Source organism: Podarcis bocagei (genome assembly GCF_964188305.1).
Source record: "Podarcis bocagei genome assembly, chromosome: Z".
In the NCBI taxonomy this organism is placed as follows: Eukaryota; Metazoa; Chordata; class Lepidosauria; order Squamata; family Lacertidae; genus Podarcis; species Podarcis bocagei.
In genome coordinates this window covers 2,476,105-2,493,769 of record NC_138140.1, presented here as the reverse complement: position 1 = coordinate 2,493,769, position 17,665 = coordinate 2,476,105, and the positions used below count along the sequence as shown (strand labels likewise).

General features: G+C 47.1%; 1 protein-coding gene and 1 long non-coding RNA gene across 11 annotated transcripts in view; one reads left to right on the top strand and one right to left on the bottom strand.

The window, feature by feature from the left end:
* Window positions 1–17,665, bottom strand: part of LOC308579117 — a 522,075-nt gene that overhangs the window by 256,461 nt on the left and 247,949 nt on the right. The window lies entirely within an intron of this gene.
* The window catches only part of DAB2IP (DAB2 interacting protein), a 319,383-nt gene that overhangs the window by 248,998 nt on the left and 52,720 nt on the right, over window positions 1–17,665 (top strand). For all 10 annotated transcript variants that reach the window (XM_081179660.1, XM_081179662.1, XM_081179664.1 and 7 more), the window contains 2 exons: window positions 3,136–3,234; window positions 6,188–6,742. In XM_081179660.1, the coding sequence (XP_081035786.1) occupies window positions 3,136–3,234; window positions 6,188–6,742 (654 nt within the window). The remainder of the gene's footprint in view (window positions 1–3,135; window positions 3,235–6,187; window positions 6,743–17,665) is intronic.

Genomic DNA, 17,665 nt, shown 5'->3' with positions numbered 1-17,665 from the left:
AGCCTGGGCTTCAATGCAGTATACATTTTATTGGGGCTTCCCCACCCATTGCATAATGTGCTTAATCTATGTGGTGCCTGGGCATGTGAAAGAGTCCCCCCCCCTCCCGTGGTGCTGTTTCAGATTTTCTATTGTACACCCAAGAGTCATAGAATTGCAGAGTTGGAAGGGAACCTAAGGGTCATCTAGCCCAACCCCTGCAGGGATCAATTTATATTTCTGTTTCTCCCCCCACTGTTTCTTTCCCCCTGGCTTAAGTGCCACATTCCCACATCAAGTTGTGATCTTAAAGGTGCATTTTTGGGCAAGACACTATTTTCATCTCTGTATGTATTTTGTGTGTGCAGCTTCCCCTCTAGATATCTACACTTCTTTTTTGTATACTGTTGGCTGGTTAGAGCATTTCTTGTGATGATAGGATGGCTTTGCCTTCGTCAAAAATATCTTACAGAATCGCTGTCGGGCAAGATACAATCCACATATTTCCTTATAAACCAAATTCCAAACCTTTTTGACTAAAACACAATCCCAGTACGGTGGACGCTTGGTTTGCAAACGTGATCCGTGCGGGAAGTACGTTCGCAACTCGCAGCACCGTGTCTGTGCATGCATGGGTTGCGATTCGGCGCCTCTGCACAAAGCACAATTTAGTGCTTCTGCGCATGCGCAAGCGCCAAAACCCAGAAGTAACCTGTTCTGGTATTTCCGGGTTTGGCGTGGTGCGCAACCCGAAATCGTGCAACCTGAAGTGTCTGTAACCCGAGGTATGACTGTATAAGTTAAAGTGTGTATATTGTTGATCAAAACCACACACAAAAAAGTCATGACATTGTTGAAAACATAATGGATCAATGGATCATAGAATTGTAGAGTTGGAAGGGACCCCAGGGGTTATCTATTCCAACCCCCTGCAATGCAGGAAACACAGCTAAACCACCCATGACAGGTGGCTATACACCCACTGCTTTAAAACCTCCAATGAAGGCAAGTCCACAACTTCCCAAGAGAGTCCATTCCCTGTCGTACAACCCTTACTGTCAGAAAACTCTTCTCTGATGTTTAGTCAGAATCTCCTTTCTTTTAACTTGAAGTCATGGGTTCGAGTCCTGCCCTCCAGAGCAGGAGAAAACAAGCTTGCTCCATGTGATAGCCCTTGAGATATTTAAAGATGGCGCAGAGGTTAGAGCAGTGTGGGGGCCATGTTTTTCAGGCCCGAGGGCCACATTAATTTCTGGGCAGCCTTCCTGGGGCCACCTGCCAGGGGTAGGTGGGGCCAGAGGCAAAAGGGGGTGGGGCGATAGATGCCATTTCCCGCTGGTCACTCCTCTCTGTCCTCCATCCAGAGAAGCTTTAATGGACGCAATCCAGCCAGGCATGAAACGTTCAAAGGGGCCCGCGAGGAGACCCAAACTCCAGGTAGACAGATCAGGAAGGCTGCATTTGGGGCTCTGGGGCCTGGGGTTCCCCACACCTGGGTTGGAGTGGTCCAACTAGGACTGGCGAGGTCCACGTCCACAACCCTCAGTTACGAAATCACTGTGAGACTCTCAGACATTAATTCACCCAGCCTTAATCTACCTCACAGCTCTTTTGTTCATTCATTTATTTACTGGCCACCCATTTGCCATGTGGGTTTGGGGGTCTTGTTCTCAGGTTCCCACCAGCTCTCCTTTTGTGCCAGCCTCATGATTAGCTACGTCGTGGCCCCAGACCCTGACTCCTCCTTCGTTAACCTTCCTTTCCCCAAGCTGGGACATGCAGTGGTTTGATATTTGATTTGATTTATTGAATTCCTGTGCCGCTATTCATTCTAAGGAATCCCAAAGTGGCTTACAAACAATAGCTAACAGTAGCACGGCAGAGCATAACAGAACATCACAAATGCAGCATAAATCATATGGAATAATTAACAAATCATCAGTGAAGCAATTACAAGCCATAAAACACTGTTAACAAAGCAACAACTGAAGAAATAAACTAAGCGTCAGAATGAAAGCAAAAGTCGTGTTGTGCGGTTGACAAATCAATACAGCATTAATAATCTATAAAACGATATTAACAACATTAACAAAATAGCAGGCAAAATGTAAGATAAGCACTGGTAAAGTCATACACACTCCGTTCAGCTTATTAAAATACATATCCAGGGCAGCAACTCCCTTCTGGTGACAGTTTTGCCTTGTTGCATCTGACCAAAAGTCCATCTAGCCTAGCTCTCTTATTGCAAGCATACTGGGGAGTTAATCATTCCCTGTGAGAGCCGAGCCTCTCCATCCAGAGGCATTCTACCCCTGATGCTGCAGGCAAACAACAAGAGAGAGGTGTCCCCTTTATTCCTTCCTTCTCAGCTTCCTAGAAGCACATGGCTGGTCGTTGCTGGACCCTATGGATTGTGCTTTGATACATTAGGGCAGTTCTGAGCTGTGATGGTATAATTAGCAGGGCCATCTAATCTCATCCACTTCCCAATACAGGACAATGTAGGTTAAGTAAACTATAGTTAAGTAAACTATGTGAGTATCTGGAGTTAGCAAAATTGACGGATATAATAAGGCATAAATCTAAAACTATGGTGCAGAAACAATGGGAATGCTTAAAAGAATATTTACACAAAACAGGGATCAAACACGAAATTTTGGTTGTGCTTAGACTAACCTTGTGAAGAATACAGTACAGAGAATACAAAGATTAGATGGACTATGAAAGAATTTAAGGAAAGGAAGTGACTGAAGAACAGATATAAAAGTTAACTAGATAACCAAGAGATGTGTGGTGAAGTCTTTTATAATATTTAACTAGGATTTAAATATTGTAATGTTTGAAGTATGAATCTGGAATAATTTATGATGAAAAGTATTTTTTCTTTTCATTTTTTTCTTGTTTCTTTCTTTTATCTTTTGCCTTTCTTCTTTTCTAGTTTGCATTCTGGAAAATTGTGTAGATAAAACGTTTTTATGTATGGTTATGTATTGTTTCTATTTCTTTTTTTTGGTAACATTTAATAAAAATTTTAAAAAATTTAAAAAAGGACAATGTAGGGCAGGGTCTTACAAGGATGGCACATATCACAGAGATACGTGGCTCCTAAGGTTGGGTCAGCTTGCAAGAAACTCTCGCTTCTTTCCTCTCTTCCAGGTGACGACGTCATCCGGGAGCAAATGCTTTTCCTGCCGCTCTGCAGCAGAGCGGGACAAGTGGATGGAGAATCTGCGCCGTGCTGTGCACCCGAACAAGGTACCGAACAAGCTAAGCAGCAGCTTCACACAGTACATAGCTAAACTGTGGAACTTCAGGACACAGTGGTGGCCATCAACTTGCTTGGCTTTAAAAGAGGATTGGGCAATCCTGCGGAATCTCCAGTGGCAGAGAGTTCCACAGGACTGGGCCAAGGACACCATAAACCTCTTGTTTCTTGTTGCTGTCAAATGAGTCTTGTCAACTAGGGGAGCGAACAATGACGCTCCTGTGGATGACCTTAGTGAATGAGTGATACACAAGTTCAAGCGGTGCCTCAGGTTCCCTGGACCTCAGTTGATGGCTGTGCTGTGCTTCCATAGTTGCAGGCAGTCTGCCCCTGGATGTTAGTTGCTGGGAATTGCAGGTGGGCAGTGTTGCTGTTGCAATCAGGACCTTAGGCTTCTCAAGAGGTGTCTGGCTGGCCACTCAGAGAACATGATCCTGGACTAGACAAGCCCCCAGCCTGATCCAGCCTCAGGGCTCTTTTATGCTCTTATTCCCAGGTACGTGTCCATAGATGGCAGAACCAATACAGTTCCTCTTAAAATAACTTCCAAGAGTAGTGCAGGCTGCAGGCGTATAATAATAATAATAATAATAATAATAATAATAATAATAATAATAAATTTTATATATACCCTGCTCTCCCCAGCTAAGACCGGGCTCAGGGTGGCTAACACTGAATATAAATACAGTAAAAACATTAAAACAAAAACAAAAAAACCAGTTGATTAAAATATAAGTTAGAATACAGTTTCAAATGCAGCTTAAAATGCAGCCTTGTTTTAGTGGTAGCCTATAGATCAAAGCCATAAGGGGAGGAAACGTCAAATATTCACCGGGGCCAACTATCCATGCTGGTCCTACATGGACCAGCAAAAAGAGCCGAGGGAAAATTTATATACAAATCCCATATGAGGGGTTCCATTAAAAAATAAATAAATGAGAGGGGGGGCTTAGACTGAGTCCAGCCCAAAGGCCAGGCAGAACAGCTCCATCTTGCAGAAAGATGTTAAATCCCACAGGGCCCTGATCTCCTGCACTAGGGCGTTCCACCAGGCCGGGGCCAGAGCTGAAAAGGCCCTGGCTCTGGTTGAGGCCAGTCTGACCTTCTTCGGGCTCGGGACTTCCAAAGTGGTGTTATTTATGGACCTTAAGGTCCTCCGCAGGACATACCAGGAGAGGCGGTCCTGTAGGTTACTTCCTCTTGTTCTTTTTTAAAAAGGTGAGTTTTGGCAATTGTGTCGTCCGTGGATCATGCATAAATTTAACTTTCATAAAGTTTCTCCTGGGGGAGAGTTGTGGGATTCAATATGCAATGAGCCAGCCTTTACCATCCCCTTGTCCCTGAATGTTCGGCGCTCCAACTCCCACCAGACCCAACCAGCTTGGCCATAGGCTGAGATAATCATTGTTGTCAAAGGCACCAAGGCTTAGGCAACTTTCTGCCCCACAAGAAGGTCCTCCCTCTCACCTGCCCACCATTTTTGCTCATGCAAATCCTTAAGTATGACCTCCCACGCATTTATAGGCATTGCCTTTTCTTTCAAAACTCTGCCCCTTTTAAAGAGGGTGGGTTTTCCTTTTTGGCTGGGGGGCTGGGGCTGTGTTTATGCATTTGCGGTCCCTGGTACCTGATGTGAAAAGCCAGCAGTACTATCCCATTGCTCAAGCCCAGTGGAGAAATTGCGGCACAGCGGAGGGAACACCTGCAGAACAGTTTTCTGTAGTCTACAATTTGTTCTCTTTTCTCTTAGGGCGCCCCCCCCATCCCCACACCTTTCCCTTTAATTTTGAGGCTCTCCTGGCTGCCAAATTGGAAGCGGTGAAATAGGTTTTTTTGAAAGTGAAGCATGTGTAGTTTTGGGGGGGAGGACAGAGAGAGAGACAGGTTCTCAGCCCTCCTTTCTTCTTGCAAATTGGTGCCAGCGAGAGAAGAAATCATAGTGATATTTGGGAAACGAGCATAAGCGGGGGTTATTATGCAAATTCCCAAGAGCCAGTAATTTCCTTAAAAGTTAAAAATGTAATTAAGGATTGGTTTTCTGTTCTAGCACGTTGCAAATAATGAAGCCGTTCGTTCTTCCAATTCTCACAGCGGGTAATTGCTTCCCCCCCCACACACCCAACACACCCTCCACACGCTGAAAGTCCTTCTTCACACAGCACGTAGTTAAACTATGGAACCCATAGTTGCAGTGATGGTCACCAACCTGGATGGCTTTAAAAAAGAATTGGACAGGTTAATGGATGAGGAGAGGGCTATGGATGGCTGGCAGTCACCACGGCTTGGCTCTGCCTCTACAGTGGGAGGCAGCACTGCTTCTGCATACCAGATGCTAGAAGCCACAGGAGGGGGAAAGTGTGGCTCTTGGGTCCTGGTTTTGCCCTGGGGGCCACTGTGAGAACAGGGTGCTGGACTAGATGGGGCCCCTTTGGCCTGATCCATCAGGCTCTCATAATAATCATAATAATCATAATTTATTATTTATACCCCACCCATCAGGCTGGGCTTCCCCAGCCACTCTGGGCGGCTTCCAACAAAATATTAAAATACAGTAATGCATCAAACATTAAAAGCTTCCCTAAGCAGGGCTGCCTTCAGATGTCTGGTAGTTATTGTTCTCTTTGACATCTGGTGGGAGGGCGTTCCACAGGGCGGGTGCCACCACCGAGAAGGCCCTCTGCCTGGTTCCCTGTACCTTTGCTTCTCGCAGGGAGGGAACCACCAGAAGGCCCTCGGAGCTGGACCTCAGTGTTGTCTGAGCAGAACGATGGGGGTGGAGACACTCCTTCAGCTATACTAGACCGAGGCCGTTTAGGGCTTTAAAGGTCAGCACCAACACTTTGAATTGTGCTCGGAAACGTCCTGGGAGCCTTATGCTCTTACCGCACATCCTTCCTTTCTTCTTGACTGTGTCCCCCCCCCCCCATTGCATCTCTTCTCTAGGACAACAGCCGGCGGGTGGAGAATATGCTCAAGGTGTGGATTATCGAAGCCAAAGACTTGCCGGCCAAGAAGAAGTACCTGTGCGAACTCTGCCTGGACGAGGTCCTCTACGCACGGACCACATGCAAGTTGAAAACGGACAATGTCTTCTGGGGGGAGCACTTTGAGTTCAACAACCTTCCATCCCTGAGGGGCATCACGGTCCACCTGTACAAGGAGACCGACAAGAAGAAGAAGAAGGACAAGACCAACTTCATTGGGCTGGTCAGCATCCCAGCGGGCTCCGTCACGGGCCGGCAGTTTGTGGAGAAGTGGTACCCGGTGGTGACCCCCAACCCCAGCAAGGGCAAGTCTGGGGGCCCCATGATCCGCATCAAGTCGCGCTACCAAAGCATGAGCATCCTCCCCATGGAAATGTACAAGGAGTTTGCTGAGTACATCACCAACAACTACATGGTCCTCTGCTCAGTTCTGGAGCCAGTCCTGAGTGTGAAGAACAAGGAGGAGATGGCCTCAGCCCTCGTCCACATCCTGCAGAGCACAGGGAAGGCCAAGGTAAGGCTCTCGCGCCCTCGTGCTCGGAGATGGGTTAGAGGCTCTCGCGCGCATTCATCAATCCCACATGTGCTGCAGCTGGACGCCTGAGGCTGTGGTCCACCTTGAGTTTGGGGGTCTTGCCAACAGGTGTTTAGCCCCCGTCATCCACTTACACCAGTGGTTCCTAAAGTGGGCAGTGGGATTACCTAGGGGGCATGTTAAGAGGCAAGGGGACAGTAGTTGGGGGGGGGCAGAGGAATAAACAACTATCACACTTTGAAAACTGGTATTACTGGACCAGGTTCATCAGTTTTGTGGAATTAGTTAAACTACATAGTTTGAGTTGGATTTTGAATAAATGTGCAATTAACTGTTTACTGTTTTGAATTTTGTTATTACTATTTTCGTTTGTGGGTCGCACAAAGCACTATTCTGAATTATGCTTTTTGTAGGGTAGGGGGCACTGGGGGTAAGTTTATGGAACCAAGGGGGTGGGGACTGAAAAAGTTTGGGAACCACCAGCTCTCACTGTTCTGTGGTGTGGTGCCTTGTGATCCCTCCTTTCAGTGGGTACTAATTAGATCATGGGTGGTTTAGACCATCTGCAGCCCCTGAGATGTTCTTGGACTACAACTCCCATCAGCCCAGCCAGCACGGCCAGTGGTCAGAAGGAGCGGCTGAGGAGTTATTCCTGAAGCAATTATGGACGTACCTCCAGAAAGCCATGCTTATGGGACCTGTATGTTTCCACAATGGCAGAGTGGTACAAAAAGGCATCATTCTGGGTTACGCGATGCATTGCAGAGGTGGTTGTAACTGCTACCCATTTTAAATTGCAGTACTGGATTAGGAATTGTTTTATGCTGCTGCTTTTAATCTAAGCTTCTTTCTTTTAGACATTGGCTTTAAAAGGAGATTTGGTTGTAAGCTGTCTTGGGAAAACTCCCATTTGCAAGGAGTCATGTACAGTCATGCCTCAGGTTACAGACGCTTCAGGTTGCGTTTTTTCGGGTTGCAGACCGCCAAGACCCGGAACTACTGGAATGGGTTACTTCTGAGTTTTGGTGGTTGCTCATGCGCAGAAGCGCTAAATTGAGCTTTGCGCATGTGCAGTTGCACTGAATCACAACCCACGTGTGCGCAGATGCGCCACTGCAGGTTACGGATGCTGTGGGTTGTGAACATGCATTCCACATGTTTGCAACCCAAGCATCCACTGTACATTTTTAAATGCATTTGGGATGGGTTTGGGTGGACTTCCACCAAGCCTCCCTTCTCCTTCAGACAAATCCGTTTCTACTTGGAGTTCAGTGGCAGGGCACCTGCTATGGCATGCAGAAGGCCCCGGGTTCAAATTTTGAAACCTCCAGATTTGAAACCTCCAGTACAGATCTTCTCCATGGATGAGGATGATTTCTTTCCCTGCCCAAGACCCTGGACAGACTCTGCTGGGTCAGAGAGAGGACCCATAACTCAGTAGAAGAGTGCAAGGTCCTTTGGCATGCAGGAAGCCACGGGTCCAAGGTATGGCGACTGTGGGGAAATGAGCAGGCCAGGGGGGCTGCTTGAGACCCTGGGGAACTTCTGCTAGTCAAGACAAGGTAGCACTGACTGAGCATGTTGGCTGACAGGTATGGAGATAAAGGAAGAACACCTGCTGGTCAAAGATGGTACATAGCCCAACATTGCTCAGCTGGTAGGACATGAGTCACTTAGTCTCAGGGATGTACTGTCAAACCCCACGTTGGGCAGAAGATTCCTGCAGTGCAGAGGGTTGGACTAGATGACCCAGGGGGGTCCCTTCCAACTCTACAATTCTATGATTCCACAGCAATGCTGATCTAGGCATAAATAGCCTCAGTAAAAGGCACCTTCCTTTGCCTGTATATACGTTAACCTCACAACTGGTTGCTTCAGCCGTCCTTGCAAATGCATCCACTGAAATAAGGCACACACTGGCGGGGACCATAGGACTGTCTGTTTTCTACCCAGAAATTTATGGCCTAAAAGGATCCAAGTTTTAAGAAGGCTCCCTTCTGGTCGCTTGGGGGCAAAATTTGTTCGCCCCAGGCCACCACACAAGTGGCTGCTTACAAACCATTTCCCCTCCCCTCCCTTTCCACTTGTGTCTGTCTCTTCTCACTTTGTGAGCCTGCAGGCGAGGACTGATGTTCTTCATTGTTCTTTGGGTTCTCTTGCCCCATTTCCTCTGGGGCACTAACCTTTCAGCTTAGGGCTTTTGAGGCTGAGTGTTGCACTAAGGGTATCTCTCCCGCCTGTATTCCTGGTGATGAATTATCTTTTAAAACGCACCTGTTTTTTTATGTCCGTTCTTAACCTGAAACTGTTCTTAACCTGAAGTACCACTTTAGCTAATGGGGCCTCCTGCTGCTGCCGCCGCGCCTCCTCATCCTGAGGTATAGTTCTTAACCCGAGGTACTATTTCTGGGTTAGTGGAGTCTGTAACCTGAAGCATCTGTAACCCGAGGTACCACTGTACAGTAAAAACATTTTTTTAAAAAACAAAAAAAAAACAGTTGATTGAAATATAAGTTAGAATACAGCTTAAAATGCAGCCTCGTTTTAGTGGTAGCCTATAGATCAAAGCAATAAGGGGGGAAAATGTCAAATATTCACCAGGGCCAGCTATCCATTCTGGTCCTGCAAGGGCCAGCAAAAAGAGCTGAGGGGAAAATTATATACAAAAACCTATATGAGGGGTTCCATCAAAAAGAAAAAAGAAAAAAAGAGAGGAGGGCTTAGACTGAGTCCAGCCCAAAAGCCAGGCGGAACAGCTCCGTCTTGCAGGCCCTGTGGAAAGATGTCAAGTCCCGCAGGACCCTGGTCTCTTGGGACAGAGCGTTCCACCAAGTCAGGGCCAGTACTGAAAAGGCCCTGGCCCTAGTTGAGACCAATCTAACTTCCTTAGGGCCCAGGACCACTAGGGTGTTGATATTTATGGACCTTGAGGCTCTCTGTGGGGCATACTGGGAGAGGTGGTCCTGTAGGTCTTAAGCCATGAAGGGCTTTAAAGGTCAAAAGCAGCACCTTAAATCTGACCCTGTACTCCACTGGGAGCCAGTGCAGCTGGTAAAGCACTGGGTGAATATGCTCCCATGGCAGAGACCCCGTGAGGAGCCTCGCTGCAGCATTCTGCACCCGCTGGAGTTTCTGGGACAGCTTCAAGGGCAGCCCCGCGTAGAGCGAATTACAGTAGTCAAGCCTGGAGGTGCCCGTCGCATGGATCACTGTGGCCAGGTCAGGGCGGGAAAGGTAAGGGACCAACTGCTTAATACGGAGGAGATGGGAGAAGGCCGCCCTTCCTCCAAGGAGCTCAAGGTGGCTGAAATAGTTCTCCCCATTTAATCCCCACTGCAACCCTGTGGGGTTGGTTAAGCTGAAAGGCAGCAACTGTGCCACGGTCACTCAGTGATCTTTGTTTATGGCCCAGAGGGGATTTGAACCTAGATCTCTCTGAGGTCCTTGTTTGTTTGTTTGTTTGTTTGTTTGTTTGTTTTTTAAATAATGTTTATTAAAGTTTCACAAACAATAAAAAATTTCAAGATTTAAACATAAGAAAAACTTCAAGAGTAAAAGCATACAAGAACAAAACATATAAAAAATACACAGTAACAAAACATTAGCAAAAGAAAGGAAGGAAGAAAAAAGAAAAGAAAAGAAAGAAAAGAAAAACCAAAAAACAGAACAGAGAATAAATTAATATTTTCATCTCTTATAGTTCATTCACTAGTTTCTTGACCTCCTCACACCTCCCATTTTGCATTCCAGTTCAGATATTAAATTCAGCAAATCCTTACCCTCTAGCATTTATCCTTTATCAATCCCCATTTACATTTTCTTTAAAATCTTTTTACCAATACCACTTCTTTTCAATCAAACGTCATCTGAGGTCCTTGTTTGATGCTAAATGCTACACCACAGTGGCTCTCTCACACAGCCTCCACATCGCAAGGAAGCCCACCAATCCTCCACCCCAGAGTGTTGACCACGTAGCAGCCTGTCCATGGATTTGCTGAGCCACATGCCCATGGCTGCTGCCTCGTGGTCTTACAGTGGAAGACAGGAGGGCCTGGCGTGCTCTGGTCCAGGGGGTCATGAAGAGTTGGACACGACTAAATGGCTAAACAACAACAACCACCATCACTGCTGCCACTTCCTTCCCTATCCACCCAAAGAGACAAACTATCTGTTTTTTGTTTTTTTACAACAGCAGTTAGTCCAGCTAGTTATGACTTTAATCATTTTGCACACACAAACGAGCTCTGCCCTCCTCCGGGCAATAATTAGGTTGTTTGAAGGGGGTGCAGGCCAGTGAGTGGCAGCTCCAGAGATAAGTGTGAATGCCTCTCCTCCTCTACCCACCCTGATCTATGCTGTGTTGCACACAAGGAAGAACATCTGGGCATCCCTTGCAGAGCCGTTTCAACTCTTAATTGGAGTAATAATAAAATAATAATAAATTTTTATTTATACCCCACCCTTCCTGGCTCAAAAACCGGGCTCAGAGCAGCTAACAACAAACTTAAAACACTTAATTATAAAAGCAGCATAAAATACAGTATAAAAAACATGAATAACAGTAAAATTCAAAAATCAAAGATCAATTAGATAATCCCCAGGGCTAGCTGGCTGAATTGGTCCTACCTGGGCCAGCGAGGAGGCCAGGGGAGAATTAGCTGTGGGGTCTCAGAGTGGGTAATCTTCATAAAAGGGGAGGGGGAGGGAAGAGAAGGGAAATAAAAGATCAGGCTGAATTCAAATTGAAAGGCAGGCGGAATAGCTCTGACTTACAGGCCCGACGGAAGGAGGTTAAATACTGAAGAGCCCCAGCCTCAAGGGACAGAGCATTCCACCAGGCCGGTGCCATCACTGAAAAGGCCCTGGCCCTGGTGGAGGATAGTCTGACTTCCTTAGTGGAGTATCTTGGAGCAAACATGTTGTTTGCTCTGACGGACTCTTTACAGGCTGATGTGCATCTTCGCTTCCCCTTCTCCCATTTGCCACAACGCCTGCTTAAGGCGTAAGGCTAAAAGGATTGTTGTACTGGATCAGAATGAGGTCCCGTGGGCTACTCCAATAGCAGGATAAAGGTAAAGGTACCCCTGCCCGTACGGGCCAGTCGTGACTGACTCTGGGGTTGCGTGCTCATCTCGCTTAAGAGGCCGGGAGCCAGCGCTGTCCGAAGACACTTCCGGGCCACATGACGAAGCTGCTCTGACGAGCCGGCACCAGCGCAGCGCACGGAAACGCCGTTTACCTTCCCGCTATAAAGCGGTACCTATTTATCTACTTGCACTTAGGAGTGCTTTCGAACTGCTAGGTGGGCAGGAGCTGGGACCGAACGATGGGAGCTCACCCCGCTGCGGGGATTCGAACCGCCGACCATACGATCAGCAAGTCCTAGGCACTGGGGTTTTACCCACAGCGCCACCCACGTCCCTAATAGCAGGATAGGTGCCTGTATAAAAAACCTGCAGGCAGGGCTCCAAGGCCATTACTTCCCCCTGCCGTTTGAAATGGTACCATAGTGCTTTAAATGTTCTGTCTCAGTCTCCAAGTGGTTCTGTCTGCAAGGAGTTACACTATTTTATTTACATCAATTGGGGCATATCTGCAGATTAGCTTGCAACCCATTTCAGCCAGTAATGACCCCCCACCCATGTCCGCAGAGACAGTGTGCTCCTCCTCTCCCACAGGGCTTTGGAACGATCTTTGAATTACACATTAATCATATTACCTTTATCAGTGAAAGCCTCTTAAGGATAGGTCAATCTCATTAATCAGGATTGCTTATGAGAAGAGACCTTATTACTTCACAGTCAATCTGCTTGCTGGTCACTTGTCACTGGGGCAGAAGGGCCTGCGTCTCCTGCTTCTCATTTTCACTGCATTTATATCCCACCTTTATAAATTTATTGCATTTATTGCCCACCTTTTTTCACCAAGGAGGTCAAGGTGGCAAACATGGTTCTCCTCATTTAAATCCCCTCAACGACCCTGCGAGGTAGGTTAGGCTGAGAGACAGTGGCTGGCACCCAAGCCCACCACCCACTGAACTTCACGTGTCTGAGTGGGGATTTAAACCCTGGTCTCTCCCTGGTAATAGTCTGACATGTGTTAACTGCTGCACATCTTAACTGTTATATATATTATATATGTATATGTATATGTATAGTTAGGGACGCGGGTGGCGCTGTGGGTTAAACCACAGAGCCCAAGACTTGCCGATCAGGAGGTCGTGGTTCGAATCCCTGCGATGGGATGAGCTCCAGTTGCTCGGTCCCTGCTCCTGCCAACTTAGCAGTTCGAAACCACATCAAAGTGCAAGTAGATAAATAGGTACCGCTCTGGCGGGAAGGTAAACGGCGTTTCCGTGTGCTGCTCTGGTTCGCCAGAAGCGGCTTAGTCATGCTGGCCACATGACCCGGAAGCTGTACGCCGGCTCCCTCGGCCAGTAAAGCGAGATGAGCGCCACAACCCCAGAGTCGGTCACGACTGGACCTAGTGTTCAGGGGTACCTTTACTTTTATCTTATGTATAGTTAGTTGTTTTAACATAACATTTCCAACAGTCACATAACATAACTTCTTATCTTATACATTGTTTTAGACTTCTGTCAACACCTCTGGTGATTTTCTGCTCTTAATTATCATCAACGAATAATTCTCCTCATAGTCTTTCTTGAAATATTTCATATAGTCCTCCTTACAAAACTTATTGCAGTCCTACTAGCGTAATCTGTTCATTACTATTACTTTTCAAATAAATCGTATATTTGCTCCAGTCTTCTAAGAATCTCTGGTCCCGCAGGTTTCGAAACCTTCCTGTTAATTTATCCAATTCTGCATAGTCCATCACATCTTAACTGTTCAGGGCTCACCCAGCAGAACCCTGGGATTAGAAGGGAGCCCCTGAGTGAGGCATCCATGCAATATGCTTTCAAATTGGGTAAGGGATCACATGTTGAGATTCCTGCATTGCAGGGGGTTGGACTAGATGACCTCAGGTTCCCTTCCAGCTCTACAGTTCTATGATTCAATCCCACTTGTGCTTAAAAACTCCACCACCATCTCTGGCATTCCCTTCCAGTGTCTAATCATTGCTAAGTTCTTCCTAAGGGTTCGTCAAAATCCTTTTGTGATGCTGTTTTATTATTTCTTCCTCTTACTAGTTGCTTTTTTAAAAGAAAAAGGAGACACAAAGTGACTTACAATATAATACAAAAATTAAAACTAAAGCAGAACAAAAGCTATAAACATCCAGATACAGTCATACCTCGGGTTACAGATGCTTCAGGTTGCATTTTTCCGGGTTTCGGCGGTCGCGCATGCGCAGAAGTGCTAAATCGCACTTTGTGCATGCACAGAAACACCAAATCGCAACCCACACGTGTGCAGACACGCTGCTGCGGGTTGCGAATGCTGCGGGTTGCGAACGTGCATCCTGCACAGATCACGTTCACAACTTGAGCATCCACTATACATAAAAAGCTGTCGTAATGCACCTTGCCCACTAAAGAAGGTTGATATTTAAAGCCTGCCTGGAAAGAAACGTGTGTTTTTGTGGTGCATAAGAGTGGTCAGTGATGGAGCTGGGTGTGCCTTCCTGGGGAGAGTATTCCATAAGTGGGGGAGCCATCACTGAAAAGGCCCATTCTTGCGATTCAAGTAACAGAAAACAAATCTACTCCATCCTCTGTGTGACAGGGCTTCAGATATTTGAATATGACTCTCATGTTGCCTTTTAATAATAGAATTGTAGAGTTGGAAGACACCCCAACAGCCATGAAGGAGCGTCTCCACCCCATCATTCTGCCTGGACACTGAGGTCCAGTGCTGAGGACCTTCTGGCGGTTCCCTCACTGCAAGAAGTGAGGTTACAGGGAACCAGGCAGAGGGCCTTCTCAGTGGTGGCGCCCGCCCTGTGGAACGCCCTCCCTTCAGATGTGAAGGAAATAAAAAACAATCTGACTTTCAGAAGACATCTGAAGGCAGCCCAGTTTAGGGAAGTTTTTAGTGTTTGATGTTTTGTCAGGTTTTTCATATTCTGTTGGGAGCCCCCCAGAGTGGCTGGGGAAACCCAGCCTGATGGGTGGGGTATAAATAATAAATTTATATTATTATATCTACTTCAAACCACCCATGAAGGAGAGTCTGCCTTCTAAGGGAGTCTGATCCTCTGTCAAACAGCTGCTGCCCTCAGAAAGCTAACGTATCCAGGCTTTTGTTGTTTAGTCGTGTCCGACTCTTCGTGACCCCCTGGACCAGAGCACGCCAGGCACTCCTGTCTTCCACTGCTTCCCGCAGTTTGGTCAAACTCATGCTGGTAGCTTCGAGAACACTGTCCAACCATCTCGTCCTCTGTCATCCCCTTCTCCTTGTGCCCTCCATCTTTCCCAACATCAGGGTCTTTTCCAGTGAGTCTTTTCTTCTGATGAGGTGGCCAAAGTCTTGGAGCCTCAGCTTCAGGATCTGTCCTTCCAGTGAGCACTCAGGGCTGATTTCCTTCAGAATGGATGTGTTTGATCTTCTTGCAGTCCATGGGACTCTCAAGAGTCTCCTCCAGCACCATAATTCAAAAGCATCAATTCTTCGGCAATCAGCCTTCTTGATGGTCCAGCTCTCACTTCCATACAACACTACTGGGAAAACCAGAGCTTTAACTATACGGACCTTTGTTGGCAAGGTGATGTCTCTGCTTTTTAAGATGCTGTCTCCAGGCTAGACATACCCAATTCATCAGGCTTGGTTTCCAGATGTTGGATTATTCTGGCCTCCCTCCTCTGCACATATTCCAGCTTGTCAATATCCTTCTTAAACTGTGGTGCCCAGAACTGGACACAGGACTCCAGGTCTGATCTGACCAAGGCAGAATAGAGCAGGACTACTACTTCGCTTCTGTTGATGCTGCCTAGAATAGTATTAGCTTCTTTTTGCTGCTGCATCACACTGCTGACTCATATTAAGCCTGTGGTCTACAACCCCCCCCCCCCGATCCTTTCCACAGGGACTGCTGTCAAGCAAGGTGCCCCCCCACCCTTTTATTCATGCATCTGGCTATCCCTGCCTAAGTCCTAAGTGCAGAATCTTACATCTTACTGTTTCTCCCTGCTGAAATTCATTTTGTTAGTTTTGGCCCAATTCTCTAATCCATTAAGGTCATTGTCTCCTCTGTGCGCATAGGAGGGTTCGTTTTGCAGGCTGCTGGTGTGCGCCAGCCCACACTTCCAGGATTGTTGTAAACAAACCGTTTCTGCGTTGCTGAGCTTTGCTGAACTGGGGTTAATAAAGGACTGGGAAGATGGGGAGTGGCGGGGGGTGGGGGTGGAGCGAGGTCACCTTTCCTGCCACCATCAGGAATCTGCTAATCTTTTCTGAGCTGAGAGACAGAGCCTTGCAGCTGCCGCAGCCAAGGCAGGCAAGAACGTTCCACTGCTTTAAGTGCTAATAACCCATTCCGTCACTAATAGCCGAGCTACTAATAAAATCTGCTAACTTTGCAAATCTTCCCAAGCCTCTGAGGATTGCAGTTGAGCTTAGGAAGGCTCCAGTCACTCTTCTCGTCTTACCTACCCCTGCATTGCTATTCATGGTGGGGTGTGGGGTGAAGAGAAGGAAGGTAGGCAGGACACCAGGCCTATGGGCACGATCCACGTGTGGCCCAGAAACTGCTTTATGCAGGGGGAGGATTCACAGACAGAGGCAGATCAGTTCTTTGCTTTGGAATATAATTTTGCTGCAACATTGCTCTCTCGCCAGTTAGGCGTGAAACAGCTTATTATATTTACCTTCATTGGGCTTATACTTAGGACAGTACTTTTGTACTGTTTTATTGTTGTTAGCCGCCCTGAGCCCGGCTTCGGCTGGGGAGGGCGGGATATAAATAAAATTTATTATTATTTTTTATTATTATGGGGTCAATCTGGATGATGCCACGAGTCCCTTCCGATTCTTGGGGTCCTGTACCCAGGGAGGGTTAGAATCAAAGAGAGGGTCCTACTGCTGAACTGGCCAGGCAAGTTTCTTTGTAAGACGATGGCCTTGGCTGGCCACTGCAGTGTCCTCATCCACATCCCAAAAGGATGGGCTCCATTGCAAGAGCTGCAACAAAGGCAACCCCTGGATTCTCTCACCGCTCAGAGACTGGAGTGGCATGGAACATTATTTAAGATGCTATCTTCACGGGCAGGAATGGGGAACATTCAGATATTGCTAGTCTTCCATCAGTCCCAGCCAGCATGGCCCAAGAGTTGCTGATGATGGGAGTTGGGGTTCAGATGTTTGCCCTTCCTTGTTTGCCCATTCTGGCTGGAGCTAGTGAGAGTTACAGTCCAAAACATCAGGAGGGCACCAGGTTGGAAAAGGGTAGCTAAAGGGGTAGATAGGCATTCAAGCACTGTCTCAGCCACTATATAATCATGTGTTGAGTTGGCAGGGACCCCACAAGTGGTCTACTTCAGCCTCTGCCTTCGTGCTGGCTAGGGATGATGGGAGTTGCCGTCGCAACAACATCTGGAGGGGGTCGGCCAGCAAAGTCTCATCCAGCCCAGCCCTCTGTGCAATGCACAGTCTGCCCCCTCCCACAGACCTCTTCCCTAAAAGGAATTCTGTTTTTTTTATATAATATTTTTTATTCATTTTCAAATACAAATTTATACAACCCTATCAGAATTTATCACACATTCTTCTTTTTTGACTTCCCTCAGTTTCTCTGCCAATCTTCCATTTTAATTTTTTCCCCCTAAAAGGAATTCTTGTTGGACAGTGGAATGGACTCAGTCACAAGGTAGTGGGCTCTCCTTTCTTAAGGACCTCGTATTTACGGGACCGCCTCTCCTGGTCTGCCCCACAGAGGACCTTAAGGTTCATGGATAACCATAGTTTAGAGGTCCCGGGCCCTAAGGAAGTCAGACTATCCTCC